Raw genomic sequence first — 13041 nt, forward strand, 5'->3', positions numbered from 1 at the left:
AATCGGCTGGCCAAGGTCCAGGCTAGAATGCAGGGGCGCTGGGGGTGTTATTGAAGCTGTGGGGTCGCTGGGCTGCCGCCAGGGTGTGGGTGATGACAAATCACCCCGCTCACCATCACCCCTGGGGTCCTGCCCCATGGCTCTGGTGGGGGACTGTCTAATCCCGTCCGTGGGGAACCAAGTCACGGGCTGTTGCTGAGTCTAATCCCAGCCTCAACTAATCCTAGTCCCTGGGTAGACAGACGGGGGCGGGGGTATGGATAGAGACATGGAGGGTACAAATGGGGTGAGAGAGAGACAGCCCCCCACCTGCTCTAACCCCTAGACCCCACGCCCCTCCCAGAGCCAGGGAGAGAACCCAGGAGTCCTGGCTCCCAGCCCTTGAATTCTAACATATCCTAAAACGCTAGATTTCCGCACACCCCCCAGATCTCCCAGGCACTGTCCCAAGGCCAGGCACCATAAGTGCCCTCTTCGGTTCCAGGACCCACAGCCAAATTTCCCCTGTGGGGGAAAGGGAGAGAGGGAGTGACCCTGGCTTTGCCGATCCCAAGGACACTATTTGCCTCCCATGTTTTACTCCCAGCTGGGGGAATGGAGGGGGGTTGGGAAAGATCCAGTGTCGTGGGGGACCCATCTGCTCCGCTGTCCTCTGCCCCTTATTACTCTGACGTCAGGACACAGGGGAGTTTTGATCTTTCTTTTCGGTCCCCCTGAATCTGGGCTGATTCTGTAGTGGGTAGTTCCGCTGACTCCTTTGAGCTGTGTCACAGTGTGGCTGCCCCACCCGGGCGGTGGAAGGGTTCACGCTGAAGGGTGGGCCGGGGTAAGTGAAGAGGGGACACAGCAGTGGGAGCCCAGGGGAGAAGGGGGAGGCAGGGATGCAATCTGCAGATTCCCTGTGGTGGGGGAGAGCAGAAGAGGAGTTCGGACCCTGGCCAGACGGGAGAGGGGAGCGGGCACTTCCTGGACAACGAGGGGCACCGTGGACACCGGCCGCTTGGGAGGCTGAGATCCTGGAGGGGAGGAATTTAGAGTCACATAAAGAGAGACCCTCGGAGCTGCCGTCCACAGGGGGCGCCACACAGGAGACAGACACAAGGGGGCGCTAGCGGGGAGTTAGCCTCCTATACTCCCTAGGCCTCGGCAATGTGGAGGGCGGGGGTGCAGGACTGGGCTAGCAGGGGGCTGCAGGTCAAGAGTGAGGGGCACCAGCAGAGCTGCAGGAGCAGTGGGCTGCAGTTTCAGCAGTGAGGGACGCCGGCAGAGCTGGGGGGCAGGGGGCTGCGTGTCGGGAGTGAGGGGCACCAGCAGAGCTGGGGAAGGGGGGGCCCAGGGTCAGGCTGGCAGGGGCTGAGGGGGCTGGGCAGGATTGTTTACTCCTGTATCACATGGGGTCCCCCCCTCATTCCCCAGGTCGGAGACCCTGGCATTGAAGGTACCCCAGACCATGGGCACCCCGTGGATTTCTCTGTCCAGCGACCTGTGCTGTGAGGGGGTAGAGCTGGACCATGGATGTGTGTGTTGGGGGGGGCAGCCTGCCCCCTGCTGTGTGTCATGGCCCCTGCACTGCTAACAGCCCAGGAGACTCCCCGACCCACACAGAGCCTGCCCCCCCCACTCAGCACAGCCAATTTGCACCTAGCATGGGAATGGCCACGAGAGGGCGCCAGACACCAAACGAACAACACAGCCCTGCCGGTGTGCCTCACTCCCTACCCGCAGCCCCTGCTCTGCCCGCCCTGGTCCCCCCCCACCCCAGCCCTGCCGGTGCCCCTCACTCCCGACTCGCAGGCCCGTCCTCAGAGGAATAGGCCTGTTAACAGGTGGCCCCATCCGTCCTGTCCCCCCCCCCCCCCCGGTGTGGGAGGCCTCAGGATAACATCAGAGCTATGCACAGGGCAGCCACCCACAGAGACATGGGCATGCGGCAGGGGGCAGGCCAGGGCTGGGCCAGCGGGGTCTGCAGGTTGGGTTGGGTTGGATGCAGTTGTTCCCACATTGGCCACATGGTGGCGGTGCTGCACACCTGCAGGTGTGCTGGGGGGTCCAGGGTGGGGGGGATACCTGATAGCAGGTGAGAGCTCCCTGCCTGCTCTGTTCCCAGGTGCCCCCCCGTCTCCCGGCCGACTGTTCCCCTGGCAACGGGCTCCTATCTGCCAGCTGCATCGGCATAGGCCCTGCTCACACGTAGCAATGACCTAGAAAAGCAGCCACCAGTGGCGGTTTCCCTTCCCCTCCTTTGCCTAGGCTTGGCGGTTTCATGTTACCCCCCTGAGCTAGCCAGTCCCTGCCCTGGGGCTGGATCGGAGATAGCGCCCCCTAAAGGGGAGAGGCCCCGTGTCCCATTCCCCACCCCCCTGAACCAGCCAGTCCCCGCCTGGGGCCTCCTGTATGGAGTCCCCGGCTGTTTGCTTTGTGGTTAGCTTCTTATCAGCAGGTCTGAGCCCTGTGTGCTCAGCCCCCCTTATCAGCCTGGGGAGCTGACAGGTTGCTAAAGAGACACAGGAATCCCGTTAGCCGGCCTTCCTTCTGACCCCAGCACCCTGGCGCGGGGCTAGGGACCCTCATGGTACGGCTGTTCTCCAGCTACCCCACCCCAGAGCCGTCCCGTCTCAGCCGTCTCCATGCAGCAGTCTCTGGAAGTGAATTGCCGCAGCCAGGCCTGCGCATGTTTGTTATAGCCTCTGTTTTCCCATGGCCTGGAGGAACAAGATGCCAGTGACTCGCCCCCCTGCCTCCTCCAGCGTGGGGGAGGGCAGTGTCCAGGGACAAACTAACAAAATAATTTATTCACCACCACTCCTCGTGCCTTTGTCGCCATGGAGATCCTGTTGCCCTCCCACACCTCCCCCTGTCCCGCCCACTCACCTGTCGAGGCCTCATATACCCACCCCGCCTCCCCAGCACACAGGATCCGTCCAGGGAAAGCGGGTGACAGCAGGGAGGGAGCCAACCGTGGTTATAAACAAGACCCTCAGCCTCTCGGGTGGAGGTGCTGTGGAGAGAGACGCTGGCGCTGCTGGTCCTGTCTCCGCAGCTGGTCCCATCAGAATCCATCTCCTCGGCTGGTTCCATCACGATCCGTTTCCCAGACACGTCTCCCCGGCTGCTCCCATCAGGATCCGTCTCCCAGACGCGTCTCCCTGACTGGCTCTATCCAGATCTATCTCTCAGTCACGTCTCCCCGGCTGGTTCATCAGGACCCATCTCCTGGATGCATCTCCCCAGCTGATTCCATCAGGATCCGCCTCCCAGAGCCATATCCCACAAAGGGAACCATCTCCGGACTTCATATCTGTGCACCTCCCGTAGGGATCTGTTTTCTGGGCTCGTACCCCGCAGCTGATCCCACGAATAACTGTCTTCTGGCCTCGTCTCTCCACTACCGCCTTCCTTGGCTTTGTGTCTCCAGCCGTTCCCCGCACAGAATTATTTCCTGGGCTTCTCTCCCTGCTAAGACGCCCTCGCCTCCCCACTAAGATCCCTGCTTCGCTCCTCTTGGCTTCCTTCTCCTCCAGCAATGGCTTCCGCAGGGCTGGAGATCTTGGGCATGGCGCTGTCTGTGGTGGGCTGGTTGGGCTCCATCATCTCCTGCGCCCTGCCCATGTGGAAGGTGACAGCCTTCATCGGGAACAACATCGTGGTGGCGCAGACCATCTGGGAGGGGCTGTGGATGAACTGCATCGTGCAGAGCACGGGCCAGATGCAGTGCAAGGTCTATGACTCCATGCTGGCCCTGCCTCAGGACCTGCAGGCCGCCCGCGCCCTCATGGTCATCTCAGTGCTACTGGCCGTGCTGGCCTTGTTGGTGGGCATCGTGGGTGCCAAGTGCACCAACTGCGTGGAGGACGAAGGCTCCAAGGCGCGGATCGTGATCACCTCTGGCGCGGTCTTCGTGGTCTCCGGTGTCCTCTGTCTCATCCCCGTCTGCTGGTCGGCCAACACCATCATCCGGGATTTCTACAACCCGCTGGTGGCCGAGGCACTGAAGCGGGAGCTGGGGGCAGCACTGTACGTGGGGTGGGCTGCTGCGGCCCTGCTGGTGCTGGGGGGCAGCCTCCTCTGCTGCTCCTGCCCACCCCGCCCCGAGAGATACCCGCCCCGGGTCGGGTACGCAGCAGCCGGGAGGTCAGGGGTGGGCAGTGGGGTCGACAAGAGGGACTACGTGTGAGGGGAACAAGGGCGCAGAGGAGGGACTGAATGGGTGAGCGAGCACGTGGGTGAAGAGATGAATGAGTGAATGAAGGAACAGATGAATGTGCAAACAGAGTGAATGATGGAATGCACGAATAAACGAATGAATGAGGGAGGGAATGAACGGGTGTGTGGATGAGAGGATGAACGAACAGATGAAGGAAGGAGAGAAAGAACAGAATGACTCTGAACAAGGGAGCGAGTGAATAAATGAGTAAATGAGTGAACGAACGAGTACCCAAAAGAGGAAATGAAGGGATGAACGTGCAGACAGAGGAACGAGGGAATGAGCAAATGGATGAGTGAATGAATAAACGAGGCAGAGAATGAGTGAATGTGGGAAGAGATGAACGGAGAACAGGACGAGGGAGTGGAGAGTCAAACGAACGAGTGGCTGGGGAAGTGAATGAATGAAGGAGGGAATGAATAACAGACAAGTGGATGAATGAACAGAGGAAATGACGGAGCGTGAATAAAGGAAATGAGTGAACAAAAGCGTGGCCGAAGGAATGAGAGCAAGAGCGAGAACGCAAACGAACGGAGAAGAGTGCCCGGAGAAACAAGGGAGCGAACGCATGGATGTGTGCACGAGCGACTGGATACAGGAAGCAGGGAGTGACTGAGAAAACGAATAAAAGAGTGAGAGAAGGGCTGAGTGACGGAAGGACTGAAGGAAGGGGTGCGGAAACAAATGGAAGAAGTTAATAGAAGAGGGGCAGAGAGCGCAAGCGAGCCTGCGGACAAAGGAAAGGAAGGTTGGACAAGTAAACCAGCGACAGAAGAAAGGAGCCACAGGTGGAGCCAGCGAACGGAGGAACGACGGACAAAGGAGAGGTGGGAAAGATAAACTATGCCAAGGAAGGAAGGAAGAAGTGGCTGAAGCCCAGAGGGCAGTGGAGCCCGAGCGAGAGACCAAATGAACGGAGGACAGATGGGGGCTGTGGGAGGTTGGAGGGCATTGGCCAGGGATCTGTGACCCCATGGAGCCCGGCTGGACCTCATCCCGGCTTTGTTTGCTCCAGGGTTAATAATTGTCCCAGCTCCCTGGACTGAGATGTTGCTAACCCACCCCTTGAACACAGACTGCCTAGGACCCCCCCAACCCAGCCTAGGGGTGCCCCCTAGCCAGATCCAGGCTACCCCAGATTATCACGGTCACCTCCCACTAGGGCTAGGACTCCCAACGTCATTGCCGGGTGGGATTTGGGGGTTCACAGGGAGCCGGTCTGATGATCCCAAAGCAGGTTCTTTTCAAGGGATGCTGAACCTCCATTTCCTGACCCCCCCCCCCCCAGGGAGGGGGCTCAGCCCATCTTTAGGGGGTATTTTGAAGATAAAAGGACCACACTCTCACACAGTCCTTGCCTCCTGCGTCTCATTTTGGGTGGGGGAAGGATGAGTCAGGGGTGTGGCTTGGGAGGGAAAAGGTGGTTTGGGGCATGGCTTATGGTAGGAAATTAAATTTGGGGTGTGGCTTATGGGTGAATAGGGGAAGGGGTTGAGCTGGGGGCACGGCTGGGGGGAGGGGGAAGCAGGAGGAGAATGCCCCCACTCTCCTAGAGAGGTGGGAGCTGAGGTGTGGGGCACTCGGTCTGGTCTTTGGAGGGGTAGATGGGTAGGGCAGGGGAGTGTTTGGGGGGGTGGTGTATGCCCCCCTCCCCACTCTTTCTATCCAGCCCCTATTCCCAGCAGAAGATTGGGGGAGGGGTCCCTTGGCCTCATAGCAGGGGAGTGAAAATACCCAGCTGCAGGCCCAGAATTCCCCTCACTACTGCCCCTGGCTGGCTGGGAGGGAAGAGGAGGGCAGGGAATGGGAGATGGGACCTTTCCCCGCTGTGGGGCACCACCTCCGAATACAGGCTGGCTCAGAGGGGCCTTTTAGTACGGTTACTTCCCTGGCTGGCAGCCCACCCGGCCTCTCTCCCACGAGCTGGACGGGCACCAGCACATTCCTGTGCCAGCCAAATCCTCCCTCCAGCCGGTGGCGGCTGGCACCAGTAGAGTGAGCTATGGCCCCACAGCCGCTGCCCCGGGGGGGGGGGATTCAGTCAACAGGGAGAGTCAGTCATTGCACCCCAATAGCCACAGGCAGGGGAACCCCACATACCAGTCCCTGCTGCCCCACATGCTGACCCCCTTCAAAGCCCCCTCCCCCCACAGCAGGACAAGGGAGCACTTCTATGCAACCTAGGGGCAGGGATTCCTCTGTTCCAGGCAGCCTTGCAGTGGAGCAGGGAAATGGCTACTGCATTACATCCCCCACTCTGCACCCCCCACCCTTCGCTCCAGCCTCCCTCAAGCCAACCCCATTCTCAGTGGCCAGGAGGCAGACACCTCTGGGGTGGAACAGGCAGGTAACTGCCCAGGTACAGTGCCCCCCCCCCCGCCCAGCGCCTGCACAGCATGGGGCCCCTAGTGCCACAGCAGTATTGGCTAGCTCCCCCCTCCCCCCACCTGCCAAGCCCTGATATCCCTGGGCAAATTCAGGCCCTGCTGTACCAATACCCTTCTTTAGCAGCCTGCAATTGGTTTGACAGCATACCTTGGTAACCTGTGGAACTGCCCGCCACAGTATTTGGAGGTTAAAATCCTCACCATGGCCTGGGATACAATTCAACCCCCACCCCTCCAATTCTTCAGACCATTCCTCCCCCCCCCACCCTACTCTTAGTTAGCAACCTGCTGCCCTGTCTGGGCAGCAACTGGCATGACCCCTCCCCCCACATCTTGGTCTCAGGGGAGGGGGTGGCATCTGTGCCACTTCCTGGGGCCACCCTCTGAGTTACCAGCCACCCATTTCAGACCGTCCTTGGATGGACGGAAACCGCTGCGCCCCAGAGGTAACACCTGGAGTGGAAAGCAAGATGAATTTAAGTACAAATGGCTAGATAGGGAGGCAGGGGGTGTCAGGCAAACACTGATTTCTCAGCACCCCCATTTTATCCCATGCCGGGGGCTCTGAGACAGACCCCCCCTTCAGTGATCAAACAAAGCCGTTGCTATGTAACAAAACTTTAAGATCCTTTATTTGTCATATATAAAAACAAGCCGACGCTATAAAAAAAAACTTTAAGGACTATGTAAAAGGACACATGCAAAGAGTAAAACTAAGAGGTGACAATTTCCACCCTCCTCTAGACACAAAGGCTAGACTGGGGGTGGGCTTTATTCAGCCCCCCCAAAAGAGAACCCTCTAACTTCCAGCGCTTTCTGGAGGCCCCAAGTTGGGCGGCATCAGAAGACAGTCTCGGCCGTGGCCTAGGGAGGGGAGAACAGAACTGGGGAGGTGCTGGTCTGGGGCCAGAGACCACACCTGTGAGGGGACAGACAGCGGGACTGGGGCAGGACATCGGACCACATGGGTCGAGGAGCACGGCAGCGTGGAAGGAGTCCAGAAGCGAAGGGGACGCTCCCACCCCTGCTAATGGTCAAGGCACTTAGCGTCTGCGTTCCCTCTATGCTGCATGGGTGGACACAGCGTCCGGCTCTGCCCCGAGGAGCCTCCTTCCGCCCCGCCAGGCCACCGGCCCCTCAGACGTAGTTCTTGCTGGGGTAGTCACTGCGGGGCTGGGAGGCAGCGGCAGCCGTGTAACGGGCGCTGTAATGGGTGCTCTTCTCGGGGCAGGAGCAGCAGAGGAGGCCGCCCCCCAGCACCAGCAGGGCCGCAGCAGCCCAGCCCAAGTAGAGTGCCGCCCCCAGCTCCCGCTTCTGGGCCTCCACCACCAGCGGGTTGTAGAAATCCCGGATGATGGCATTGGCCGACCAGCAGACGGGGATGAGACAGAGGATGCCGGAGACCACGAAGACGGCGCCAGAGGCGATCACGATCCGCGCCTTGGAGCCTTCGTCCTCCACGCAGTTGGTGCACTTGGCACCCACGATGCCCACCAGCAAGGCCAGCACGGCCAGCAGCACCGAGATGACCATGAGGGCGCGGGCGGCCTGCAGGTCCTGGGGCAGGGCCAGCATGGAGTCATAGACCTTGCACTGCATCTGGCCCGTGCTCTGCACGATGCAGTTCATCCACAGCCCCTCCCAGATGGTCTGCGCCACCACGATGTTGTTCCCGATGAAGGCTGTCACCTTCCACATGGGCAGGGCGCAGGAGATGATGGAGCCCAGCCAGCCCACCACAGACAGCGCCATGCCCAAGATCTGGAGACCCGCCGAGGCCATGATCGGGTGACAAGTTGCCTGCGGAGAGAGAATGTAAGCAGAGCCCTGCGGTTACTGCCATTCCTCCACCCAGCTCAGGGGGACACCCCCAGCTTCGCCCCGCAGCTCAGCATCTTCCAGCCCCGGCAAGGCTCCCACAGACCTCCTTCCCTCTAATACCAGGCTCCCCCCTCCCCCCCCACTCTCCCAAGTCCTAGCCCTCCAGAGCTTTTCATCAGGCCCCCACCCCATGAGCCCCTCCCCGGCCACCCTCCACACACAGAACCAGCTGCGCAACTTGCAGCCAGTCCGTTTCCAAATCACACCAAGGGCCCATCTGTACACACATGCGCCACACCCTCCATTTCCTCGCCCTTGTGACACCAAGTGGCGGGACCTGATACCACCTATGGAGGGAGAGGACCCCTGGTGGGCCAGTCTCTATTCCACCTTGACCCCATGGCCCGCTGGGGACATCACCCCTCGCCCCAACACCTGCTCCTTCTGCAGCATGAGGGAGACGTTGGTGCACGTCTACCTTGAGTGCGCCAGGCTGCAGCCCCTGTTCCGGCTCCCCCAGAACTTCCTGCTGAGGTTCTGGCTGCACTTTTCCCTGCACCTGTTCCTCTACACACACCCCAACTGTGGCCCCACAAAGTCACAGGACCTCCTCTAGCCCTGGCCAAAGTGGCCATCTACAAGACCAGGGAGAGGAGGTTGGCTGGGTGGGGGAGGGGCACTCTGGGACTGTGGGGCCTACTTCCATCCATTCCTCCGTCCATTCGCGTATCGGGGCAGAGTTCCTCTGGGCCACATCTGCTGGCTCCCTAGCCTTCCAGGAGCAGTGGGCACTGTCTGGGGTCCTCTGCTCCATGTCCCCTTCCGGTTCCCTCTGCGACCCTCACATCCATCCCTGTTTTTCCATTAGTTGTCCCGGGGAATCAGTTGTGCCCACCCCCTTCCCGGAATACAAATGGATTCAACACCAGGCCGGCGAGGTCAAGGCTGTGGAGATTGGTTTTGGCCAAACAAGAGGCAGGACGAGTTTGCCAGCAGGAGGGGTTTGCCCCAGTGGGGCCAGATGCCCCCCCCAGTGGAAGCAGGGGACTGGAGTGGGATACCAGCGGAATCTCATCCACAGGTATTTAGGCTGGGGCCCCGGTGGGAAGTGGAAGTTGAGGGACTTTCAGAACCAGCTTCAGCTGGGTCAGTGAGGAACGGTGGCACACCCCTGAGATCTGCAACTGCCTCAGTTAACCCATCCCTACCCAGGGCATGGTCATCCCAGCCACCCCCCCTCTCATGTCCCACAAGAGGGGGCTTACCCCAACTGAAAGGGTGCAAGATTTCCTGGTTTCCTCCCCAAATCACTGTGCTAGTAATCCTGAGAGAAGGGTTTGGGGGGTGTGCTGGTGGCATCGTAAGGCAACATTGCTAACCCCGGCTGTTTCTCCTTTGCTCAGTTCCCCTTTGGGGCTTGGCCTGTCACAGCCATTGCTCAGTGACTCTCCCCTCCTCCAGCCCCAGGTGGCAATTTCCCTTCCAAACTTGGCATCTCAACCGGCTGCCTCTGTGGGCAGGGTTGGGCCCTGTCCGGCTTTACTGGGGAGGGGGGCGGGGAGAACCATCTTGCCCCAGAGCTTGATGGGGCATCTCCCACTGCCCCGATTCCACCCTGGTTCCCTCCCCTCCAGGTCATCGGCTCTCTAGGGCTGCCCCAACCTGAGCCGCACTAGCCTGGATTCCCACCCAACAGCCGGGAGCCGGACCCTGAATTAGCTGAAGCAGAAACTCTTCAGGGCCCAAAACTCAGCCAGCCCCCTCCTCCCGCACATACCTGTGACTCAGTGGGGTGTGGGAGGGGAGAGCTCACCCAGGGTCGCCTCCCCCTTCCTGGGGGGCTGGGATCCTCAGCGATTGAGCAACCGTCGCCAGCCCGGGGACCAGCACCTCCCGCTGGGGATGAGCACCTGGCACAAATGAGCTCCCCACTGCGTGTCTCGGCTGTCCCCCCGGGGGCGGATGGGGGAAACCTCTCAGCCCCACCCAGGGCAGGCTGGGTTAGCCCCCCATTACCTCCACGTTACCCAGTGGATGAAAGGGACAAACCCAGCTTTTAGGTAGCAACAGTATCCTCCATGGTGCAGAGCTGGAGAGCAGAACCAGCAAGGGGGCTGGTGTGAGAGGTCAGGACCCCTTCAGGAGGGCAGCCAGAACCCCCGGGAGCTAGGACTCCTGGGTTCCTTCCCAGGCTCTGGGAGGGAAGGGGGAGCTGGGCGCCCAGACTCCTGGGTTCTCTCCGCATTTGTTCCAAGCCGGCTGTCCCACGGCCCCTTGAAAGGAGAGCTCTGCACCAGATCCTTTCCAAAGCGCTTCCCCTAGCGCGGATCGGGACCAGCCGGGCTGAGGACGAATTAACAGGCTCCAGCCCAGACCCAGGTGTGTGTGTGTGTCGTGGGGGGAGATAAATCAGATGCTGTCCGGCCTCCCAGTCCGACCAGTAATGATCCCGCCCCCTCCCCCACTGCCCCGCAGGCAGTCTGCAGGACAAAGACCCTCCCCCGTCCCCATTGTCGGCAGGTTTCTGTGAAACTCTCCCCCCCCCTCGGGGAGCCGGTTTCAGATGAAACAGAGGAGGGGGGAGGGGGACCAGCGCAATCCCCTCCCAGCCAGCCCTGGACCCAACCCCCGAGATCGGCCCCTTTGTCCCACCGCCACCTCCCACGTGGGGCTGGGCTCGGCACGGGGGAAAGAAGGCATTTGCTAGCCCAGGCACTAGCCCACAGTTCTGTACCCAATAGTTCCACAGCAGCGCTGGCTCAAGAGTCCCGGACAGGGCGATTTGGCCCTGCTTTATGTAGGGGAAACTGAGGCAGAGTGCAGGGGGAAGATAGTGGGGGAGGAGGGGGCAGAGATCAGAGTAGAACCCAGGAATCCTGACTCCCAGCCCCCCCCTTCCCAGAGCTGGGGATAGAACCCAGGAGTCCTGGCTCCCAGCCCCTTCCCCCCCACTCTAACCACTAGACCCCACTCCCCTAGAAGACCAGAGGCAGAGGGGAGAACCCAGGAGACCGGCTCCCAGCCCCCGCAATCACTCACCTGTCTGTCTGTAATAACTCTCCCTCCCAGGTGCAGCTCCCCCAGCCCCAGCACACGGGCTCCGCGCTGCAGGCTGGCAGAGGTATATGGATTGGTCATGGGCTGCTCCCCTGGGGGGTTAAATACCGTCCGACCCCCTCCCCCGCCGCCCAGTCCCCTCCCTCTCCCGGTGACATCACCCCCAGGTGAAACTCACTCCGTACATCCACTTAGCTCTGGACGGATAATGCCCTCCCCCCACGCCCCTCTACAACTGGCTCCAACTAAGCACTGCCTGCGCCAGCAGCTTGGGGGAGGGGAGCCCGGACTCCTGGGTTCTCTCCTCTCCCCTGCCTCTGGTAGGCTAGGGGAGTGGAGTCTAGTATTGGTTAGAGCAGGGGGGCTTGGGAGCCAGGACTCCTGGGTTCTCTTCATGTCTCTGGGAGGAGAGTGGGGTCTAGTGGTTAGAGCAGGGGGCTGGGACCCAGGACTCCTAGGTTCTCTCCCCAGTTCTAGGAGGGGAGTGGTGGCTGGTGGTTAGAGCAGGGGGGGGGCTGGGCTCCTGGGTTCTATTTTCTGTCACTTCCCTTTTTTGCTCTCACGTTGAGTCACGGTCTGGTCAGTTTCACTTCAGTTTCTGGTGAATTTCATCACCGGTTTCATGCCCCATCCAGTGCCCGCAATAAGCGGGTCTCAGGAACGCGGGTATCCGAGCGGGAGGGAAGGGAGCAATGGGGGGGGGGGGGTTCATTCCAGGAGGGAGGTAGAGCCCAGGAGTCCTGGCTCCCAGTCCCCCTCTCTTCTGAGTCACTAGATCCCACTCCCCTCCCAGAGCTGGGCAGAGAACCCAAGAGTCCTGGCTCTGTCCCAGTTCCTTCTTGCCTCCCATAGGTCAAGGTACCAGCCCGTTGGTTCTATAGGAGACCCAGACCAACAGCACCCCTCCGTGGCCAGAAGGGGCAGCGGAAGGAGAACTGATAGGTGAGTGGGGGGACAGGTCTTACAGAAGTCTGAGATCCCCTAGCCCTGGAGTGACCCTATAATAACAACCCTGGAGTGTCCCTTCAGTAGCCATGGCTGTGGTGGATTCTCCATCACAGTCAGTTTTTATCCCAAGACGGGATGTTTTTCTGGATGCACTTTTCTGCTTCAAGGAGGAATTCATTCAGATCCAGTCAGGCGATCCTGGGGTCCTGTCTAGGCTGAGAATCTGTGACTCTAGGTTATTTTAGTTAAAAACGTCTTCGCCTTTCAGTACTTCCTGTAACTTTATTTTTTAAAAGAACCCCAAAACATTTAGAAAGCTCAGAATTATGGGGAGGGAGGGGGGATTAATCTCCATATTTCTGTTCAAAATTCCTTTTTGGTTCAAAATGCCCTGTAATATTATTTGAAAAAAAATCCCAAAACGTCAGGAATCAAAGCAAAAGAATTTGGTTTTTGAGTTCAAAATGATTTTATCGTTCAAAATGTCCTATAATTTTATTTTTAAAAAAATCAAAAACATTTTCAAAATCTCAGTCTAATGAAAACATTATTATTATTATTAAATATTATTGCAACCATTTTTCATTTGGAAATTTCCTGTAACTTTACTGAAAACTTCAGAAA

The 13041-nt window shown here is 59.5% G+C and overlaps 2 protein-coding genes across 2 annotated transcripts; one reads left to right on the plus strand and one right to left on the minus strand.

The window, feature by feature from the left end:
* Window positions 1–2933: 2933 nt before the first annotated feature.
* Window positions 2934–5541, plus strand: LOC137164779 (claudin-9-like). Its single transcript, XM_067565726.1, has one exon. It carries the CDS (start codon window positions 3524–3526, stop codon window positions 4172–4174), a length of 651 nt encoding a protein of 216 aa, XP_067421827.1. The 5' UTR covers window positions 2934–3523; the 3' UTR covers window positions 4175–5541.
* A 1656-nt stretch (window positions 5542–7197) lies between these two features.
* On the minus strand, window positions 7198–11532 carry CLDN6 (claudin 6). Its single transcript, XM_067565708.1, has 2 exons — window positions 11452–11532; window positions 7198–8391 (listed from the first exon to the last, which is right to left on the minus strand). Exon 2 carries the CDS (start codon window positions 8371–8373, stop codon window positions 7729–7731), a length of 645 nt encoding a protein of 214 aa, XP_067421809.1. The 5' UTR covers window positions 8374–8391; window positions 11452–11532; the 3' UTR covers window positions 7198–7728.
* Window positions 11533–13041: the final 1509 nt, after the last annotated feature.

Source organism: Emydura macquarii, unplaced genomic scaffold (assembly GCF_026122565.2).
Source record: "Emydura macquarii macquarii isolate MOO-44397 ecotype Brisbane River unplaced genomic scaffold, CSIRO-AGI_Emac_v2 contig_2696, whole genome shotgun sequence".
Classification (NCBI taxonomy): Eukaryota; Metazoa; Chordata; order Testudines; family Chelidae; genus Emydura; species Emydura macquarii.